The 20,711-nt window shown below is 40.7% G+C and overlaps 1 protein-coding gene across 1 annotated transcript; it reads left to right on the forward strand.

The window, feature by feature from the left end:
* Positions 1 to 642: 642 nt before the first annotated feature.
* Positions 643 to 20,330, forward strand: oprd1a (opioid receptor, delta 1a). Its single transcript, XM_031279210.2, has 3 exons — positions 643 to 1,192; positions 17,755 to 18,110; positions 19,319 to 20,330. Exons 1-3 carry the CDS (start codon positions 942 to 944, stop codon positions 19,846 to 19,848), a joined length of 1,137 nt encoding a protein of 378 aa, XP_031135070.1. The 5' UTR covers positions 643 to 941; the 3' UTR covers positions 19,849 to 20,330.
* The last annotated feature ends 381 nt before the right edge of the window (positions 20,331 to 20,711 follow it).

The following is a 20,711-nucleotide window of genomic DNA, read 5'->3' on the forward strand; positions in this document are numbered from 1 at the left end:
AGTCTCGGGCCTCTGTGTTTTGAATGCCTGTAGGTTGTGCTTTGGCTAATAAACGAGCTAACTGAACTCTGGCCTGTGTGCGAGTCATTACAATATCAAAAAGTTACGCACTGAAGCTTTAAGATTTTGGAGGGTTCCTAACATGTGCTGGGGAGAAGCGTATAGCCTACTGTGTGCTATAATGGTGTAATCACATATATCCTACATATGTTTATGTGGTTAACAGTTTGTCTATTTTGTTAAAATGTTAGTCTTTAATAGTATGGTTATTAGGTCATCTTTTCTTAACTTGATATGGATAAGTAAGTGGTGATGAGAATGGGGTGGATCAGGTGGTTCATTTTGTGGTATGTTTTGCGGTTTTAAAAAAATAAATAAAAATTGTTCATCCTAAATGCATTTAGCAAGCATTGGCAATTCAGCATTCACAGCTTTAAATCTTCATTTAACTGCAGACATACACTTTTTCCCTTTACAGTATTTCAGAGACCCAATCAGGGAGTTATAGTCAAATAATAGTAGCCTACTTTAAAGCATGGTTTGGATTTTTTTTTATTATTTGGATTCATTTATATGATATTTACCTAATTATAACATAAGGAATAGACTACATGTAATGAATCATTGTTGACGCTTATGACCGTATAAATGCGCAGCCTTGACGTCGACGCACGGGTAGCCTATAAAAGAGCGCCCGGGCTGCGAGCGTGGATACTGGGAGAGTATAAGAGGAGTACACAGTCGCAGCTGACCGCTGCTTAGGGGCCACTTTCTCCTCTTCTATCAGTCTGCTTCTACAATTTCTTTTTTTGGAAACTCTCCCACTCTGTTTCCACTCGGACCCCGCTTTCCCCTTCCAGACGATTGAATTCCTTCAGGGTCCAGCCTAATTGTTTGAGCAAGTACCCAGCAGCGCGGGTAGAACGGGCAGCGGCCGCAGCATGGAGCCGTACACGGTCCCGGGAGCTCCGCTCTCCCTGTCCGACCTTTACTCAGTCATCCCCTTCAACGTCACGTTCCCGGACGAGGAGAACGGCTTGATGGGCGAGCGGCTGCAGAACTACACCGGGCAGCGGGCTCCGGTGCGGAGCGCCGGGGGTCTGATCATACCCATATCCATCACGGCTCTCTACTCCGTCATTTGCGTGGTGGGACTTCTGGGCAACGTCCTCGTCATGTACGGGGTGGTCAGGTAAACACCTGCTTTTAGTTTGTGTTTTTATTACAGTCATTTTACTGAGTGCATCAGTTACTTTAAACGCCTTGATAACAGCCTACATTTTAGGCTATGTAAAATCCACCCACAAGCACTCAATTAGTGTCCGTGTGTTAATGAGACCTTGGGCTATAACGGTCCAGGAGCGACACTTTAGATCATGGGTGAGCTTTAGTGATGATCTCACTCATTTAACACATTTTGGGAACAAAGTCTTAATCTTAATTGTTTTTTGCTTTTAGCTTGCTTTTGGCTTTTACTAATCCCCCCCCCTCCTTCATGAAAGTAAATACAGTCAAAACGATGATTTCAATTGAATAGAAAGGTTCGATGCCATGAAAAAGGGAGATATTCTGCAACCCTTGGCTGACAAAAAAATGTGTCTGTTTACACAGGAGGTTTATGGTTTTGCGCAAGAACCTGTAAGAATAAAATAAAAAATGATCCAAAATATAAATGTTTAGTCTTTTTAAGATGAATCAATTAGATGTCAACTATTAAACTAATCATGAACTATTTTGATAATTGATTAATCGGTTAGAGTAATTTTGTTTTTTAAAAAAAAGAAAGAAGACAAAATTCTCTCATTCCTGCTTCTTAAATGTGAATATTTTGTGGTTTCGTCTCTCCTCTGTGACAGTACACTGAATATCTTTGAGTTGTGGACAAAACAAGACATTTGAGGACGTCATCTTGGGCTTTGGGAAACTGATCCACATTTTCTTTTACCATTTCTTGACATTTTATAGACCAAACAACTAATTGATTAAGCGAGAAAATAATCAACAGATTCATCGGCAATGAAAATAATCGTTATTTGCAGCCCTAGTCCAAGTAGACCAACATTTATTGCCCCATTAACAAACCATATGTCCTGGTTGCATACAGTCTCTTTGAGTTTATTGAGAAGGGGGAGCTCGTTACTGTAGCTATGTTACTTTATACACTCACTGACTCGCTCTTTTCTTAGGCTACTCTTATTTTACCTTGGATTTGACTGTGAGCAGTGGTGTAGTCTAATGTATTGTAGTGGGTATACTGTGTGTGTGTGTGTGTGTGTGTGTGTGTGTGTGTGTGTGTGTGTGTGTGTGTGTGTGTGTGTGTGTGTGTATATATATATATATATATATATATATATATATATATATACACACACATATACATATATATATACAGTGAGGAAAATAAGTATTTGAACACCCTGCTATTTTGCAAGTTCTCCCACTTAGAAATCATGGAGGGGTCTGAAATTGTCATCGTAGGTGCATGTCCACTGTGAGAGACATAATCTAAAAACAAAAATCCAGAAATCACAATATATGATTTTTTAACTATTTATTTGTATGATACAGCTGCAAATAAGTATTTGAACACCTGTCTATCAGCTAGAATTCTGACCCTCAAAGACCTGTTAGTCTGCCTTTAAAATGTCCACCTCCACTCCATTTATTATCCTAAATTAGATGCACCTGTTTGAGGTCGTTAGCTGCATAAAGACACCTGTCCACCCCATACAATCAGTAAGAATCCAACTACTAACATGGCCAAGACCAAAGAGCTGTCCAAAGACACTAGAGGCCACAAGGCTGGAAAGGGCTACGGGGAAATTGCCAAGCAGCTTGGTGAAAAAAGGTCCACTGTTGGAGCAATCATTAGAAAATGGAAGAAGCTAAACATGACTGTCAATCTCCCTCGGACTGGGGCTCCATGCAAGATCTCACCTCGTGGGGTCTCAATGATCCTAAGAAAGGTGAGAAATCAGCCCAGAACTACACGGGAGGAGCTGGTCAATGACCTGAAAAGAGCTGGGACCACCGTTTCCAAGGTTACTGTTGGTAATACACTAAGACGTCATGGTTTGAAATCATGCATGGCACGGAAGGTTCCCCTGCTTAAACCAGCACATGTCAAGGCCCGTCTTAAGTTTGCCAATGACCATTTGGATGATCCAGAGGAGTCATGGGAGAAAGTCATGTGGTCAGATGAGACCAGAATAGAACTTTTTGGTCATAATTCCACTAACCGTGTTTGGAGGAAGAAGAATGATGAGTACCATCCCAAGAACACCATCCCTACTGTGAAGCATGGGGGTGGTAGCATCATGCTTTGGGGGTGTTTTTCTGCACATGGGACAGGGCGACTGCACTGTATTAAGGAGAGGATGACCGGGGCCATGTATTGCGAGATTTTGGGGAACAACCTCCTTCCCTCAGTTAGAGCATTGAAGATGGGTCGAGGCTGGGTCTTCCAACATGACAATGACCCGAAGCACACAGCCAGGATAACCAAGGAGTGGCTCTGTAAGAAGCATATCAAGGTTCTGGCGTGGCCTAGCCAGTCTCCAGACCTAAACCCAATAGAGAATCTTTGGAGGGAGCTCAAACTCCGTGTTTCTCAGTGACAGCCAGAAACCTGACTGATCTAGAGAAGATCTGTGTGGAGGAGTGGGCCAAAATCCCTCCTGCAGTGTGTGCAAACCTGGTGAAAAACTACAGGAAACGTTTGACCTCTGTAATTGCAAACAAAGGCTACTGTACCAAATATTAACATTGATTTTCTCAGGTGTTCAAATACTTATTTTCAGCTGTATCATACAAATAAATAGTTAAATCATACATTGTGATTTCTGGATTTTTGTTTTTAGATTATGTCTCTCACAGTGGACATGCACCTACGATGACAATTTCAGACCCCTCCATGATTTCTAAGTGGGAGAACTTGCAAAATAGCAGGGTGTTCAAATACTTATTTTCCTCACTATATATATATATATATATATATATATATATATATATATATATATATATATATATATATATATATATATATATATATATATATATATATATATATATATATATATATATATATATATATAAATAATATGCCAGAATGGGGGGTGGGGGCATATCATAGTGGGTGTCCTCCCACAGGGAAATTTTGAGCGTCAAAGACTTCTTTTCCTGCATTCTGACACACTTTTATGCACCAATTTTACGGTGGAAATACCTTTATTGATTGATATATGTGAAGAAGAAAAACACATGACATTTCAAAATAATAATGGAAAGTATGTTGTTACCTGGGTATATGGAAATCCTGGATCTTTCTTAGTGGGTATACTGCGTATACCTGCGTATCACGTAGACTACACCACTGACTGTGAGCAACTGCAACTAAACAATTTACCTGAGGGGATCATTAAAGTATTATGATTAGGATTCTGTGAGCCTGCGCTGTTCCTGACTGCATTTGGCTCCCTGCATAATGCATGAGATTGTTTTTTCCGTCATTTCTACATGGAGAAACAACATGTGCAAGTTTAATAAGAGGGGTTGGTGGCAGTCAAACGTCTCATCTCAGACACAGTCTCTCAATTCAGTCTGACTCAACTGTGCCTCAGACAGAGAGGGATGGACTGTCTTGTACACTGGAAGAGAGAGGAGATCCTGCAGTTACATACATGTTGTTTGGTCTTTATTTGGTCTCTGAATGTGTGTTCTATGCTTGCTTCCTTATAGCCATGACAACCCCTTCTTTTAGGAAGTTATGTAGTTTGAGGCTAAATAAACATTTTGTCCACAAGTCAATGTTTGCAGTATATAATAGTCACTTCGAGGTAGGGCTGCAACCAATGATTATTTTTATTGGCGAATAATCTGTCGATTATTTTCTCGATTAGATTAGTTGTTTGGTCTATAAAATGTCAGAAAATGTTTTTTTTTTTTTAAATCTGGATCAGTGTGCCCAATATGACGTCCTCAAATGTCTTGTTTTGTCTACAACTCAAAGATATTCAGTTTACTGTCACAGAGGAGCGAAGAAACTAGAATATATACAAATTAAAGCAGCCAAAATGAGAGAAGTTTGACTTTTTTCCTCTAAGAAATGACTCAAACCGAATTATCGATTATCAAAAATAGTTGGCGTTTAATTTATTAGTCGAAAACTCGATTAATCGATTCATTTTTGCCGCTCTAGTTTGAGGTCACAGTTTCCGCCTCAGCTCTAAAAGCATTAGAATACAGGCTGCACCCACTTTGTCACTCGATACAAGCACCCTGTCATTTCCCAGAAGCCACCCAGCCCCAACCAGTATGCTTAATAATAAAATAATAAAACGGCTTTTGCAGCAGCTCGGCTCGTCCTCGCTTATCATATTAATTACACTTTATCTCAAACATTCTCTGTACATGTTCCCCCAATATCACCCGAAGCATTAATTACTGCAGTTGGGCCGGGGAATTAAACAAGCAGGTTTATTTAAGATTCCCACCTTAGCACATAAAGATAACACAGCCAGGTGGAGGCCAAGCAGACAAGGCTAAGGGTCCTTTTTCAGCCCACAAGCATGACATGACTAACATTTTACAACAAGATATAAACGTGGTCTAAATGGTTGTTGGTATTACTTTTTTTATTTTACTTTTTATTATTATTTATTGGGCATTTTCAGCCTTTATTTTGATAGGACAGCTGAAGAAATGAAAGGAGCGAGAGAGGGAGAATGACATGCAGCAATGGGCCGCAGGTCGGAGTCAAACCCAAGCCCGCTGCGTAGAGGAGTAAACCTCTATATATGGGCGCACGCTCTACCAACTGAGCTATCCAAGCGCCCGTTGGTATTACTTTAATGTATACAGTGAAAGAGAGAAGCAGAAAGAGGGTACTGGGAAAAAAATGGGAGTTGAATATAGGAAAAGCCTCAAGCAAGGCATTTTCTGCAAGTGGCAATCTTTGGATATTGAACTTAGAAAACACATCATGAATATTTACAACTCCGCCCATTATTTCCATTCAGGAGAAGTTGGAGTGCAAATAAAGGGCAAAACAAGGTACAAGGCAAGTTTAAAAAACATGATCTAGGGAGGTAAGAGGGAGAATGGATGAGCACTCAGAAAAGGCAGTGAATCAAATTGTGCGCAGCGATTCGTCTGGCCTTTGTGTTTGCTTGTGTGAGGGAGAGGACTCATCACAGATACAAGAGTCAGAGGCAGAAGGAAGCGCAGCATATTCACCATTCTGGACAGAATATATTATCTCCTGTGGAACATCTGTAAACTCCGAAGGGAGCGAACGAGGACACCCAAACTTAGACACAGATATAGGGATGTAATAAGAAAAGCTGGGTAAACACTAGCCTCTATGTAGTCATTCATCTTCTTGTCATTTTAAAAGGTTTCTGTGATGCATACTATAGATTTCAAACCCTAAATAAAAGAAGGCTTATGTGGGTTTATTTTGTACTGCCATCATGGTAGCAGTAAATGATGATGGCTTGAGGCAAAGAAAGAGAAAGACACACACACACACACACAAAAATGTCAGTCCTCGTTACTTTGATGACTCCTGTGGTTAAACTTTTAACTCACGGTCCACTATCTAGCTTTTTTCCCCAGAATTTCAAATCGGATTGCATGGCCTTCCTCTGCGGATTAGTCTATATCAACAATGTTTTATTTCCAAGATTGTTCAGGTGCCGCAGGAAATTCCACTGGATGTCCCTCATTTTCGGCCGGATGTCCGTCCCCTTCCTCTTTCTTTGTGTTGGCCTTTTAAACTCCGGTGGATTTCTGAGGACTATGGTTAACTGCTCCTCAGATCTCTGCAGGGTAAATCCAGACAGCTAGCTAGACTATCTGTCCAATCTGAGTTTTCTGTTGCACGACTAAAACAACGTGCATGTTTCACCAAAACAAGTTCCTTTTCGAGGCTATTTTGTAGCTGCACCGTTGCTCCGTCCAGCGTTTAGCATCGCCCATGACGACTGGGATTGGTTTAAAGACATGCCAATAAACCAGACCCTCCTCCGCAGCACTGTGGACGAAGGTCTGGCAAAAGACCTGTAATCACAAGTTACTAGTTATTATGTTAACAAAGTTCCACACTTAGATTACTGAGCTATCTGCATGACAACTGAGTAAACTCCATCTGCTAAGGAAGACTGAGATGTGGTTAAAGGGCTGGAAAACCTTGAGTTAAGATTTTTCTTTTCAAGCTACTATTCAAGGTTGACAATGACCTTTCCTGCCTGGGTTTTAAAGTACTGTCTGGGTTGTATTGTTAAACAATACATAATAAGGATAATTTTGGGGGTTTTCCCTATTTTCCCATGCATTGGTGTCAACCAAACCAGAGTGGTGATTGTTGGAAAAGTGGAGAGACGAACCAAGATGGCTTTTGATTTTTTTTTTCTTTTTTCTGTTGACTTTGAATGAAGTGTGCTTTACGATAATAAAATTATTGTTTTTTATAAATGGAGTCTGGTGGGTTTGGCGATAGCCATTTCAGGGCTGTTTCATGTTAAACAAAAAGGATCTTACTCTTTAATAAAAAAAAAAAAAGTCTACCTCTGTAAGGATCCTTTCCATAATGTTGTCAGACACTTAGAATAATAATCTAATCTGAGCCTGTCAGTGGAGAAACAAGCACTTTAAGTGGACGTAAATTGAATTGCCCAATGACTGCCGACTGCAGCAGTCCTGCTTAATACTGGACCAATTTCAAAAATTGTTGTTCTCATCAGTCACTTAGTCACAAAAACAGGAAGATAGGTTCCAGGTTGAAAAACTAATTTACCTTTTAAGCAGAGTGGAAATTATGATATTAAGTGCATTATCAGAGGCAATATTGTTTAAACTCTTTGTTGTTTCATATTGTACTTTGGTACACATAATACACATGAATGACTTTTGGTCCAATTGACGCATCAGGGAGCAAATTTGATCACTAAAACAATCAAGATTAAATGACAATATAATGCTGTAGGACAATATGCTACACTAAAATCGGCAGAATTTTCTACCAAACTTCCAAAAATGACGATGCAGCAAATCCTGTCAACTGTGAAGGATGCATTCTGGCCCCAAAGGTTTGCACAACTACTGTTTCATGCTCAAAATGACACACGTTGCAACCAACAAAGAGGCTACTCTGTTGGGACAACACAACAAGAGCAACGTGCCTATCAGTTTACAGCAGTTACAGACAAATTGTGGGCAGAGAGAATTCTCTGCATCACATTATTGAAAAAAAGTCAAAGGCAGTCAACAATGTCTTAACTAATGATCCAATTCTTCTTTACATAAAAATGTGTTTTTCTTTAACTATTTTCTGACATCTCATAGACCAACTATTTAATCTAGTTTCATACAGTGAAAATCTTACAGGTGAAAGGCAGTAATGCAAATAACTATGCAACTATGTTTACAATGAATCATGTCTAAAATGTAAGAAATAGTAGAAAATGTCCCGCAAACCCCAAAGATATTGAATTAAGAGTGATGTTAAACAGAAAAGTTGCACATCTTCATATTTGAGAAGCTGGAACCAGCAAAGGTTTGATATTACTTTAATAAATAAATGATTAGTGGGTTTTCCAACATTAATCTCATTAAGCTGACTAATCGTTTGAGCAGTAATTATAACCAGAGGCCCATTTGAAAGCATCCTTTATGTTAAGTTTGTTTTGCCTGCCACATCAGGCAGCTTATAAATAAAGCAAAAGTCATACATTTGAGATACTGTATTTCCCTCCACTTAGATTCCCGGATAGACACTCAAATGCACACACACTCCATTTAGAGTCTGCATGGATGCACATGTCCAGGTGAATTGGGCGTTGGGCTGCTGTGGCGTTGAAGGCACTTGGTCTGATTGCTAATGGAGAAGCAGACACCTCTAAAGATGGCCATGCAGGATAGGTCAGCAGCACTAGAACCCTCTAATCTTCCAGTTATCCTCTCCTCTAACTTGGCTCCTAGTCCTGCTGCCACGCCTGTTAGATAAGACCTAGCTCAGTGCTAATGCAATTTATTATCAACTGGCCTCCATGAAATCAGTTTGATGTGCAGCTATCACAGGGCTGAATTAGTTTGTGTGAAAGTGAAGTCTTAACTGAGCTGCTTCTTGAGGATTATTGTTCCATTTCTACTAAGAAGCAGAACTTGGACATCCTTCTCAAACTGTATATTGGTATTCTGGTATGGCAATATTTTGGTAATGACAAAAGATAAAGATACAGAGTGAGTCAACACAGCTTCAGGAAGAGTTTTTTTCTTTAGGGACTGTAGAAATTTGGCTGAAAATACCATTGCATGTTGCCAGTAGGATGAGCGTGAGTGTGTGTGTATGTGTGTGCCAGTTTATTTCCTGGGCTGAGTCAACATGTCTTCTATCTCAACCAGCAGCATTTATATCAGCGTGCGTGAGAGTCATGTGTGTGCGTGTGTGCGTGCGTGCGTGGCCTTCAGCCGTGGAAACACAGGAGCGTCGAGCCCGACAAAGAAAAGATTAATGTAGTCACACCAGGCAGCGCTACTCCAACTAGGTAGAGATAAAGAATCAAGACTGATCTCAATGCAAATGCTAATTCTCTAGATCTGAATGTGGATGTGTGTGGAGCTCCCAAACCGACAAAAGGCAGTAGGCTAAAAGAGTCAGAAATTATAATTGAATACCTCAGACAATTATATTCAGTTAGTATTTATTGAAATGATTCCAATGTAGTGTAGAAATAGGTAGACAGCTTTAAAATGATCCTTTAAACTCCAATCAGTTTATGAAATAAAACTTTTTTTGTCCTGGCACACATTTAAAGCTATAGTGCGTAGTTTCTGTCTCCCCCATGAATAATTCTAAGTAATGACAACAACACTGTCGGCACATCCACATGATACAAGCCTTCTGTGATCGCGCACAGCCCCCACCCCTCCTCCATGCAGTTGCTAGTAACCAAGGAGGACACAGAGGATTAAAAAAACATGGGACTCTTCAGAAGAGGTCATTATCGTCACTCGAGTTTCTGCTCGCAAAAGTCACCAGACGACACAATCTTCTGAACATAGCCATACTGAGAAATACAGAGAGTTGTGTGGAGCTGAAAGTTAGCTTTGTAGCAACTCATTTAGCAATGGCTTGAATGTAACGGACATTCATTAATATCAAAAAGTTATGCTCTAAAGCTTTAATAATCTCTATTTTCCCGACTGAATATTTTCCTAATGCTATATGAAAATGACACAGCGTGTTCATGTACAGTGATCCAGGGCTTGTGTGTAACATCAGTGGAGCAAATACAGTAAGAGAACTGTGTGGCTAGCTATTGAAAACAATGGTGGCTAAACCATGGATGTACAACAACTGCATCCACATAGCCTTGCAGCCAATTTTGCCCAGTGGCCACTCACCGTATTTCAACGTTAAATCCTCCTGCGGCTCAAAAAGCCTTTACCCCATAGACCACCACTGTACTGTAAAAGGGACGTCTGCAAAACTGTTGACAGAAAACCCGGAACTGCAAACAAGGTTGATTATGACTTTCTATCCTGATGTTTTAATCCATGGAATTTTTATATTTGAAAAACTTTCTTCGAGCCGAGAAAAAGGATTTAAAAACCTGTGATGTCACCACAATGTAAAGTTTATGGAGCTATAGGTAGCTAGCAGAAAAAAATGTGTGTGTGTGTGTGTGTGTGTGTGTGTGTGTGTGTGTGTGTGTGTGTGTGTGTGTGTGTGTCTTTAGCTGCCAGTGATTTTGGTTAAGCTAACACTAGCTAGCCACACAGTCCTCTCCACTGATGTTACACACACAGCTCACACACCCCACAAATCATTATCTTGTACATACATAGATACCCCCTTTCCAGCCTGGTATCACCAAATAGCAAATGAATAACATGCCAAAGTCAAATTTTTCTTTTTGTGTGTCAATTCACGCCGGTCTCTTCTGACTTATATTGTGATGTTGATAGACATGGGTGGATGGATCAAACAAACAACTTTCACCCAGAAAACCGCTGTTTGTATCTCATGTGAAACCAAAAGTCAACGTAGACTTTTTTACGTTGTCTATGTAACATAATTTACATAACAAACTAAGGCTACTTATTTGAACCCAAACCATGACCTTTTCATGAACCTAACCAAGTAGTTTGGCTGGCCAAACATAACCAATGTTAACCACGTGTTATTTAAAAGATTATTTTTTGGGCATTTTAGGCCTTTATTTGACAGGACAGCTTAAGACAGGAAAGAGGAGAGAGAGGGGAAATGACGTGCAGCAAAGGGCCGCAGGTTGGAATCAAACCTGTGGCCGCTGCAGCAAGGACTGAGCCTCTGAACATTAGGGGTGGTACGGTTCACAAAATCCACGGTTCAGTTCGTATCACGGTTTTAGGGTCACGGTTTTCGGTTCTGTACGGTTCTTGTTATTTTTTTCTTTTAATCTTTAACACTCCAGAAATATACGTCAGCATATGATATATAGCTAAAATTAGCATATTGAATGCATGTTGCACAATACATGCACACAGTGGCAGTTCTATCTATTGTTTTATTTCCGCTGTCATCATAGGTAACATGAAATTCAAAATGTTCCCACACACCAGACTATATACGACGCTAGCACATCCTCCAACTCCGGGCAGCCTTCCTTATCTCTCAACTTACCATTTCTGCATGTGACGTGACCTGCAGCACTCCACACTCCACCTGAGGAGCGGTCGGCTCGGTGCCTCTCAAAATCTGACGAAAATCTTTTAAACTGACCTTTGTCGATCAAAAAAACAGACAGATTCAGCAACTGTATGGCCTATTTCTTGCTTAAAATGTTTTCAGAAACACTTTTCGGTGAACTATTTTCGTAAAAATACGAGATCCTATTCAGAATGAGATGGCATTAGAGTCTGTTTTGAAATTCGGGAGCAGCAAGAACCACGTGACGCGTTCGTCCAATCAGCTGCCATGTGTTGCGTTCGTCACGCTCATCCCCCTCGTCGTTTATATACTGTCTATGGTCGTTTCCGGTAAGTGTTTTAACATAGGTGTCGAAAGTGGGCACTACGGCAGTAAGTGGTTAGTGCACATTAACAGTGTACTGACGAACCATGCTACGCACACACGCTCCGAAACTGTGAACCGAGCGGTTCGGATGTTTTTTCATGAACCGTACCACCCCTACTGAACATGGGGCGCACACCCAACCAGGTGAGCTACCCAGGCGAACCCAACCACATGTTTTAAACGAGTTGGGAATGACACGCGAACTTTCCCTTAAAAATGGCGGCAATGTATACACCTAAGGAAATCACATTACACCTTCTCATTATGATAAAGTAGAGCCTAAATATGAGGAAAATGGGATATGTTGTGTTTAAAAGAGAAAAGAGAAATGACTAGGTTAAGTAGGAGAGCCATCCTAAAATAAATTTAAATTTATTTTATCAACCGACTAGAGGTTAGGAAAAGTATGAATATTTATGTATTTACACACTACATTGTAATTGTTTTAATTAATTTACTATGTTTTATTTATTGATGTATTTAGTGATATATTTGGCTCACCTTTTAATGCCTTTTGTCAGCTTCAGAGCGCCATAGATCTGTGTATCACGCGGTGAAGTAAAGAGTGAATGGCATTTACATTGTGCCGAGCTGGCGGCATTTGATTAATGGCAAGCTGAGTGTTAAACCAGTGATCAATGGCACTCTGTCTAGGTGAGCAGCCATAAATCGTTCACATGGCCTACAGGCCTACAGGCCTACATTAGTTGTGTGCTGCTTTGAGACTTTTTTCCTTCTGATGTGGCACCAAAAGATGTGTGTGAGAAGGAATGATTGGACAGCCATGAGAGCTTGGTAGCGGGGAGTCTACGCTACGGAAACAAACAAAATAAAAGGCAGTGGGAGATTAAACCATCACAGAGTGACTGTTACAAAGAAAAACGTGCTTCACTGTAACACGAAAAGGGGCGTCACAATGACATTTCTCCAAGCCTACAAAAAGGAAGAAAGGTATTTAAAAGCTACCTGAATTATAAGCTGAGCAATTAACCATAACATAACCTCAGGAAAAGCTATGTGATTGCAATGACAAAACATGGAAATGGCAAAGGTGGCATACACATAACTACCTGTCACTGCTGGTGTGAAATTAAAGTCTTGTCCTGCTGAGAGGAGACATACTCTGCAGCCTAGATGCATGTATTAAGAGTATAAAAGAGCATCCGCCTGTAGCAACATCTGCCTACTTTATGGCAAACCAGTTCATTGGTATCCTAATAATCCAACCATGCTCCTGTGTGCTAGAGTGGATGTGACATAATATCCCGGGGCCAAGAAAGCTACATCTACCTTTTCCAATTAGTGTGCACAAACATACCCCACAGTAAAAGGCTTCAGACATTATTTTTGCCCCCCTTTACACCATTCAATTTCTATTGACCACATGGTCATAAGATTGGGTGGTGCAACATCTAGACCCAGTCACCCAAGTGCTTGTTTACTGAAGGGAGGGAGGAATTGGTTTTTGCCACAAAGCAGGATATACTGTTTGCAGGCCCATCTTGTCAATTTGGATTAGGATGAAGGGAAAGAGATTTCTTCAGAATCACAGTTTAATTAATGAATGATCAAAGTGACGATAAATACACACTCGCACAAAATCCTCTACCCATGTCAACAGTATGGTGGCCCAGGACAGAACAACAACAACATGACTGATGCCATTTTACATTAACATTTCACCTCTCTAAGCAATATTAATATTGTGCTTGCTTTACAGACAGCCCTTACGTAACTACCAAAAGCTCCCTGCTGTCCTTTGCTGTAACTGATACTTAATGCACACGTCGGATTATGATGATCAAACATACAAGGGAATGTTCAAAACTAGCCATCTGCTGCTGACTTCAACATTTCCTTTTGTCTTGATTAAAAAATAAGGGTGAATTGATTTGATGAAGTCCAGGCCACATGGGGTGATGTTGTAAATTGATATTGAATGGATAGGCCTACAATATGAAGAGATAGACATTTTAACTGACTTGTCATGAGCAGAAAGGTGCAACTAATAATAATAATAATAATAATAATAATAATAATAATAAACAAATAAATAATTATGACTTAAGCCCTATTCCGACAGGATGACATAACAGGAGGCGACGATTGAAATATACACTGTGTTCCTCAGTGATTTAACTCCAAGTCATTCCAAGTAGGGCTGGGCGAGAAAGAAAATCAAATGTCACAATATGTTCGACCAAATACATCGATGTCGATATTGTGGGATATTGTAGGGTTCACTATTGGTGCTTTCACAAAATATTTACACGAGATTTTTGATAAATAATCATCAGTAATGTGGATATAATGTCTAAGTGGGTAAAGGCAAATAATAAAACTCAGAAAATGACATCACTTTAATGTAATGCAGCCTCTAAAACCAGGAAAAGACGACACTTGTGTCACATTACGATATTCAAAACTTAAGATGATAGCTAGTCTCATATATCGATGTAATATCGATATATTGCCCAGCCCTATTTGACTTGTCATAAGCAGAAAGAGCACAGGTGTAACCAGGGTGCGATTTGTGAAAAAAAACAGAGGGGGGGTGACATGCACAACAAAACAAAACATGCAAGAATTAAATCCCCCTTCCAATACCATGGATATAGTGCCACTCGGCCAGCCATGCCAAAACACTTATTTATGAACATCAATATTCAATGGAAAACAAACTCAAAATGAAATAGCACAACGTGGTGTCAACATAAAAAGCAGCGCTTTCAAGCCGGGGAGCGGAGTTCACTTCATGGCCAAAACAAAATACTTTCACCCAGGAAATGCTCGTTCCTTGGGAGTGTTTTAACCCAAACCACGATCTTTTTCCTAAACTTAACTAGTCGTTTTGGTGTCTAAACTTAACTGTCAGCACCACATGACGCTCACTTTTTCTGGCTAAACTCAACTACCACGGCCCCTGAAAAAAACGCCATGTGGTGGTGCCTGTAGCTGGCTCACAGTCACCTACTGTATTGGCGGCTAAACAACTGCCGCTGGTAGCCGGCGTCCCGGAGCTCTCGGCTAAATACAACCAGCAACTGCCGCTCGGATTTTATTGTTCTATCGCACTATAGACTGTTCGTGTTGCAGCACTTTACTTTAAAATACTTATATATTACTAAATTACTATTTTAGGTATATAATATATGGTCTATTGGTGATCACTTTTAAGGGGGTATAACAATAATAATTCAATAAACTAATAAATAATAATTATGACTTAGGCACCATTTCAACAGGATTAACATAACAGGAGGCGAGGATTGAAATATTCCCTGTGCTCCTCTGTGATTTAACTTGTCATTCCAACAAGTGACATTTGAACCATGGGGAAATTACAGAATATGTTCTGTAACAGACAGACAATAAGCAGGACAAAGCTCCCCAAGGGAGCACAGGAGAGGTGAAGGAGAGATCCGGCGGGAGAGACAAGTCAAAAATTCCTTCCAAGTCAGATCTTAACACACAGACATGAAACACATACTGATATCCTGTGTGACTTACACTTTGGGAGGATATCGCAATATCCAATGCAAATAAATGATAGAAATCATCAGAAAAAGAGGATTCAGAAGTTGCTGAAAATGACAACAGAAATTACAAAGTTTGCCAATTTCACGTATCTCCGCTATTCAAATCAATAGTCATTAGTTTATCCGGAAGTGATTTTTGTGTTAGCATGACATCACAGTGATTCGGTCTTTTGGTTCCCAAATAGGCCTTTATGTTGGTGCTAGCATGTTTCCATCTGTCAGTTTAGCAAAAAAATCATTTTCACACAAAAGTCAAATTTTCCACAGAGCTTATTAAAAGAAATAGGACAATGAGCTCTTTCCATGAAAAAAAACCCTCAGAGATCCAGTTTAGAAATACAAGGACGTTGCTCCAGACAATTAAAATCACTGACCAGCAAAGGTGATGTTAAAATCATCCCACTTCCACTAGAGAAATAAATCCAGTCTGAATGGGGATTTAGTTTCATTTCAGTGTCCCAGAAAGCCATGTGTTTGTTCCAGCATGCACAATAGCAGCTCCCTGGATCTGGCACACCTGAATGGAATGCAGCCATTAAACAATGTAATTAATTACACCTGTGTTTTTTTCTGCTATCGCATCAAGCGGCCTATATTCTCCACGCTTAAATACAATTTATAAATTGTATTTCCATAACATACAGCACATTTTTTATGTTGTAAATTTGAACCTTCAGATGAAGACAGGAGATGGACAGTAGTGATGCCATCATCTCGAGACTGATGTTGGAGCTGACAGTGAATAATGGAGCAACCGATGGGACTCAGTGACAGCAGTCCTTTCCTTTTATTTATGTGTATACATGCGAGTGAGTGTGTGTGTGTGTGTGTGTGTGTGTGTGTGTGTGTGTGTGTGTGTGTGTGTGTGTGTGTGTGTGTGTATGTGTGAATGTACATGTGCTGTATTGTCTTTGTCTTATGTCTCGAGGACCCCCTTGAAAACGAAAGTTATCCTCTTAACAATACATTTCAAATTTCAGTCACTGTAATTATATTTCCTGATTCAACTGAAGCATGCATTTGAAGATTTCAGCCTACTCACTATTGATTACAAGTGATAATAAGAACTCAATATTTGTGCCCGTGTGTCGGATTTGGCTAATGGAAGCCTTCCTGCAAATATGGACCCCCCTCCCATAAGTCGGACTGCCAAGACCCATGGGTAATTGTATATACAGGCTGTGTGAAAAATGACAGGAAGAAAAAAATCAATGCACATATCCATTTAGACATCAGGCTTGGGTGTTTTCTAATGGAACAGAGCAACAAAGATTGCCCCACTAACATGAATATTATTTCTAATTTTCTTCTCTAGGGTATTAAGCAATATACCATCCCTATTCATTAAGCATATTCTTTATCATTGAAAAAATACAAAATAGAATGTTCAATTCCATATAGTATCATGTCGTATTCATACAGCCATGTAATATATATTGAACAGTATATCTAAATAAATTGTTTTACCTTTCTGTTGCCCTTTGTGCCTTTGGGTGGTACACTATGCATGTCAATTGGATTGTATTTGGATGCAATGATTTAAAAATGCTGCAATCTCCTAGAAAACGTAGTCAGTTAAACTTTAGTATGAATACATCTTGCAAGGTTTCTGATGAGAAACAAACAATCTGAAAATAAGCCTTATGCCCCAGAGGAGAATTTCTGACCTCAATAAGCCAATACTGTACCGAACAAAATGAGTTCAGTGCTGATGACCATTCTTTTTTTCTTCCAATGCAAGAGGAGACATATCTTCATCTCACACACTCAAAGAAAAATGCACAGTCCCATGCTAAAAGCAGGGCCAGCACATACAATATATATGAACCTCAATGCAACAGCAATAGTATTTTCTTTTCACAACTCTCTGGTGCTTTCCATGCAAGTCGGCTGCTTGATCAGAGGCCAATAAGCTAACTGTAACCATTATCTCAAATCCCTCATTAAGAAAAAACAGATCTTGTTGTTCACACATCTAAACTGCACATCTATAGCATGATGATATTAACTCATTGTCTGAGCCACAAAAACATGCTGCACAGTGAATATCACTTTCAAATCCCCATATCCCGTTAAAGAGCCTTCCACACCCAGCTGCTCTCATTACCGCTGCTGCTTATTGCAAACACTTTTTCTCTGCTCTGTGATCACAACCAGATACACCAAGATGAAGACGGCCACAAACATTTACATTTTCAACTTGGCTCTTGCCGACGCCTTGGCCACCAGCACGCTGCCCTTCCAGAGCGCCAACTACCTCATGAACACCTGGCCATTTGGGGAAGTCCTGTGCAAGGTCATTATTGCCATCGACTACTACAACATGTTCACAAGCATCTTCACCCTTACCATGATGAGCGTGGACCGCTACATCGCCGTGTGCCACCCAGTCAGGGCACTGGGGTTTCGGACGCCAGTCAAGGCTAAGTTGATCAATGTGCTCATCTGGGTCCTGTCCTCTGCGATTGGGGTGCCCATTATGATCTTGGCTGTGACCAAAGTGGCAGATAATGGTGGGTATATGTTTTCTTCCATAGTTTTGTCTTTCATCATTAAGTAAAGTATTCATTCAAAGTATTAACTGTCTTCCAGAATAAGTTGAATAAGTTGAGCCGTACAGAGTTGGATCTGTATGGCTCACCCAACTGAGTCTTTGCCAAAGGGCTAGAGCTCCCTTTTGGAGCCAACCTTGAGTGGCCACTCGAACAGCGGTTTTTGGCACTTGGCTTCATTATTCAGAATTGGAGATTGTTGCTTGGTGGCAGCGAGAGAAAACAGTCCACTCAGAATAAATTGCATGCTTTATGCTATACATGCTCGCAAGCTTCAGGCTCCTAAGGGACCTGAGAGAGTCTGCTACCAGAGTCCATACATGTGAACAGGGCATAAGGGTGAGGAAGTCAGGGTGGTGGACGTAGGCGTGTAGTGCAGTAGACTTTTGTGTGATAGTTTGCATTCAATCACAGACAATATTACTGTTTGCTTTGTTTTTCTCCGCAACTATGACCCCTTAAGGGGATGTGTGTTAGAGCGAGGGAGAAGTGGGAGAGTGACGGCGATTAGCTTCGGAGTGAGTACCGACTCTAGAGTCATAGTGAGAGAAACAAAGTGTCTCCCCTGTGTTTTCTGACCACGGTGGTAAATCTTTAGCACGAAAAGTTAAACCTCTCCTTGATTTCATGTTGTTTATGGTTGAAGGAGAACCAGGCAATGAGTCGGGGGAAATGCAACGCTAGCAAGCCACGGCCGGGCGACGTGTGTCACTGCGACGCGTAGTTACATTTTTCGAGAGGTGCACGTCATGCTACAGCGTAGGGTCCGGCGTATACGCAGAGGGGTCTGCGGGGGTACGCCGTCGATTCTACGCAGAAGCATAAAAAGGCCTTTACCTTACAACAAAGTACATGCCACAAATTCCTCCCAGGATAGTCTGAAAATGTGTGCCGTTATCCTCATATTTAAACAATCATCATGTCTTCACCCTCTTTGGGACAGCCAGCTTTTCACCCAGACTTGAACTGAATAGTAATTTAAAAGTCCACTATTAACATTTTTTTTCTGTTGATAGAGTTGGGAAAAAAGCCATTGCAGAAACAATCACAGAAATACATTCTTGATAGTCTTCAACAGCAACAACAGCACTATTTTGGAGTCGAAGTGTATATAAGTGTACAGTATCTGTCTAAACCAGCCTGCATTAACAAATTATTTTGAATTCCAGGTAGAATCATGTGCACGCTGAAGTTCCCTGACCCTGACTGGTACTGGGACACTGTGACAAAGATCTGTGTCTTCATCTTTGCCTTCGTGGTTCCTGTGATGGTCATCACCATATGTTACGGCCTGATGATCCTGCGCCTAAAGAGTGTTCGTCTGCTCTCAGGCTCCAAGGAGAAAGACCGCAACATGCGGCGCATCACTCGCATGGTCCTGGTGGTGGTGGCGGCCTTCATCATCTGCTGGACCCCCATCCACATCTTCATCATCGTGAAGACCATGGTGGAGATTGACAACAGAAACCCCTTCGTCATAGCCAGCTGGCACCTGTGCATTGCCTTGGGCTACACCAACAGCAGCCTCAACCCTGTCCTCTACGCATTTTTGGATGAAAATTTTAAGCGGTGCTTCAGGGATTTCTGTCTTCCCTGTCGGACCCATGTGGAGCAGCACAGTCTGACCACAGGCCGCAACACCGCCAGGGAGCCGGTGTCTGTCTGCGCTCCAACAGGAGTGGGGAAGAAGCCGGCATGACTAGGCATGGAGTGGGTCCCCCATAGCTCTCGCTCGAGGAGGATCCAGCAAGATCTGCAATCAGAGATAACCCAGATCTCCACAACAGAGTTTTAAGAGATCTAAACGAGTAAAAGCTGGTCTCAAGGAACTGAGTCGTGTCGCTTATTCTCAACAATTTGGCTGACTGGACATTTAAAGGAATAGCTAAATATAATGGAAAAAAAAGTTACACTCTGATCTTAACTTTGTAGTAAAGTACAATGGAATCTTTTTTCTTACAAAGGCAGTGACAGTAGATAGGGTGATAGCCCAAAGAGTATATCCAAATGTTGAAGCAAGATTATGAAACAGAACATCCCCAGCTCATCATGATTTATCTGCCCAAAAGGACCCGAGTACTGGACTTTTTGATGATTTAAAAAAAGGACACCTGCAGGTTTCTATCTTGTCAAGCAAAGAAAGCATTGTTCAGACACCATCCATCAGAGAGCATTGTAAAAGAAACAGACCATCAGGGTGAATAATGTGCAACAAAGACAGGAGTTTAAACAATCCAAATTCCGTCATCTCTTCTAAGCAACACCAATCCATTTAAGGAAAGAAACAAAACAACTGAGCCTTACACAGCAGAAGCACACAACTGATACCCACTGACAGCTGGATGATGAATTACAGCATAGTTTGTTGCACCACAAGGCCAACCACTCTCTACATGGAGAAGTAAGGATCTTGTTTAGTTTTCTGTGTCACAAAAATAGACACTTGTTCTGTTTTTCCCTTTACACTCCGTCACCATCAACTGTGTTGAAGGAAAAATTGGGCGCTTAATGTTCTATGGATTTGAAAATGTCTGTCATACAGGACATGAAATCCTAATCAAG

The sequence above is a fragment of the Sander lucioperca genome, chromosome 16 (genome assembly GCF_008315115.2).
Source record: "Sander lucioperca isolate FBNREF2018 chromosome 16, SLUC_FBN_1.2, whole genome shotgun sequence".
In the NCBI taxonomy this organism is placed as follows: Eukaryota; Metazoa; Chordata; class Actinopteri; order Perciformes; family Percidae; genus Sander; species Sander lucioperca.

Coding starts and splice junctions, on each gene's coding strand:
- oprd1a (XM_031279210.2), top strand. CDS start 942: ATGGAGCCGTACACGGTCCCGGGAGCTCCGCTCTCCCTGTCCGACCTT. Junction 1,193..17,754: donor GTCATGTACGGGGTGGTCAG/GTAAACACCTGC, acceptor GATCACAACCAG/ATACACCAAGATGAAGACGG. Junction 18,111..19,318: donor GACCAAAGTGGCAGATAATG/GTGGGTATATGT, acceptor TTTGAATTCCAG/GTAGAATCATGTGCACGCTG.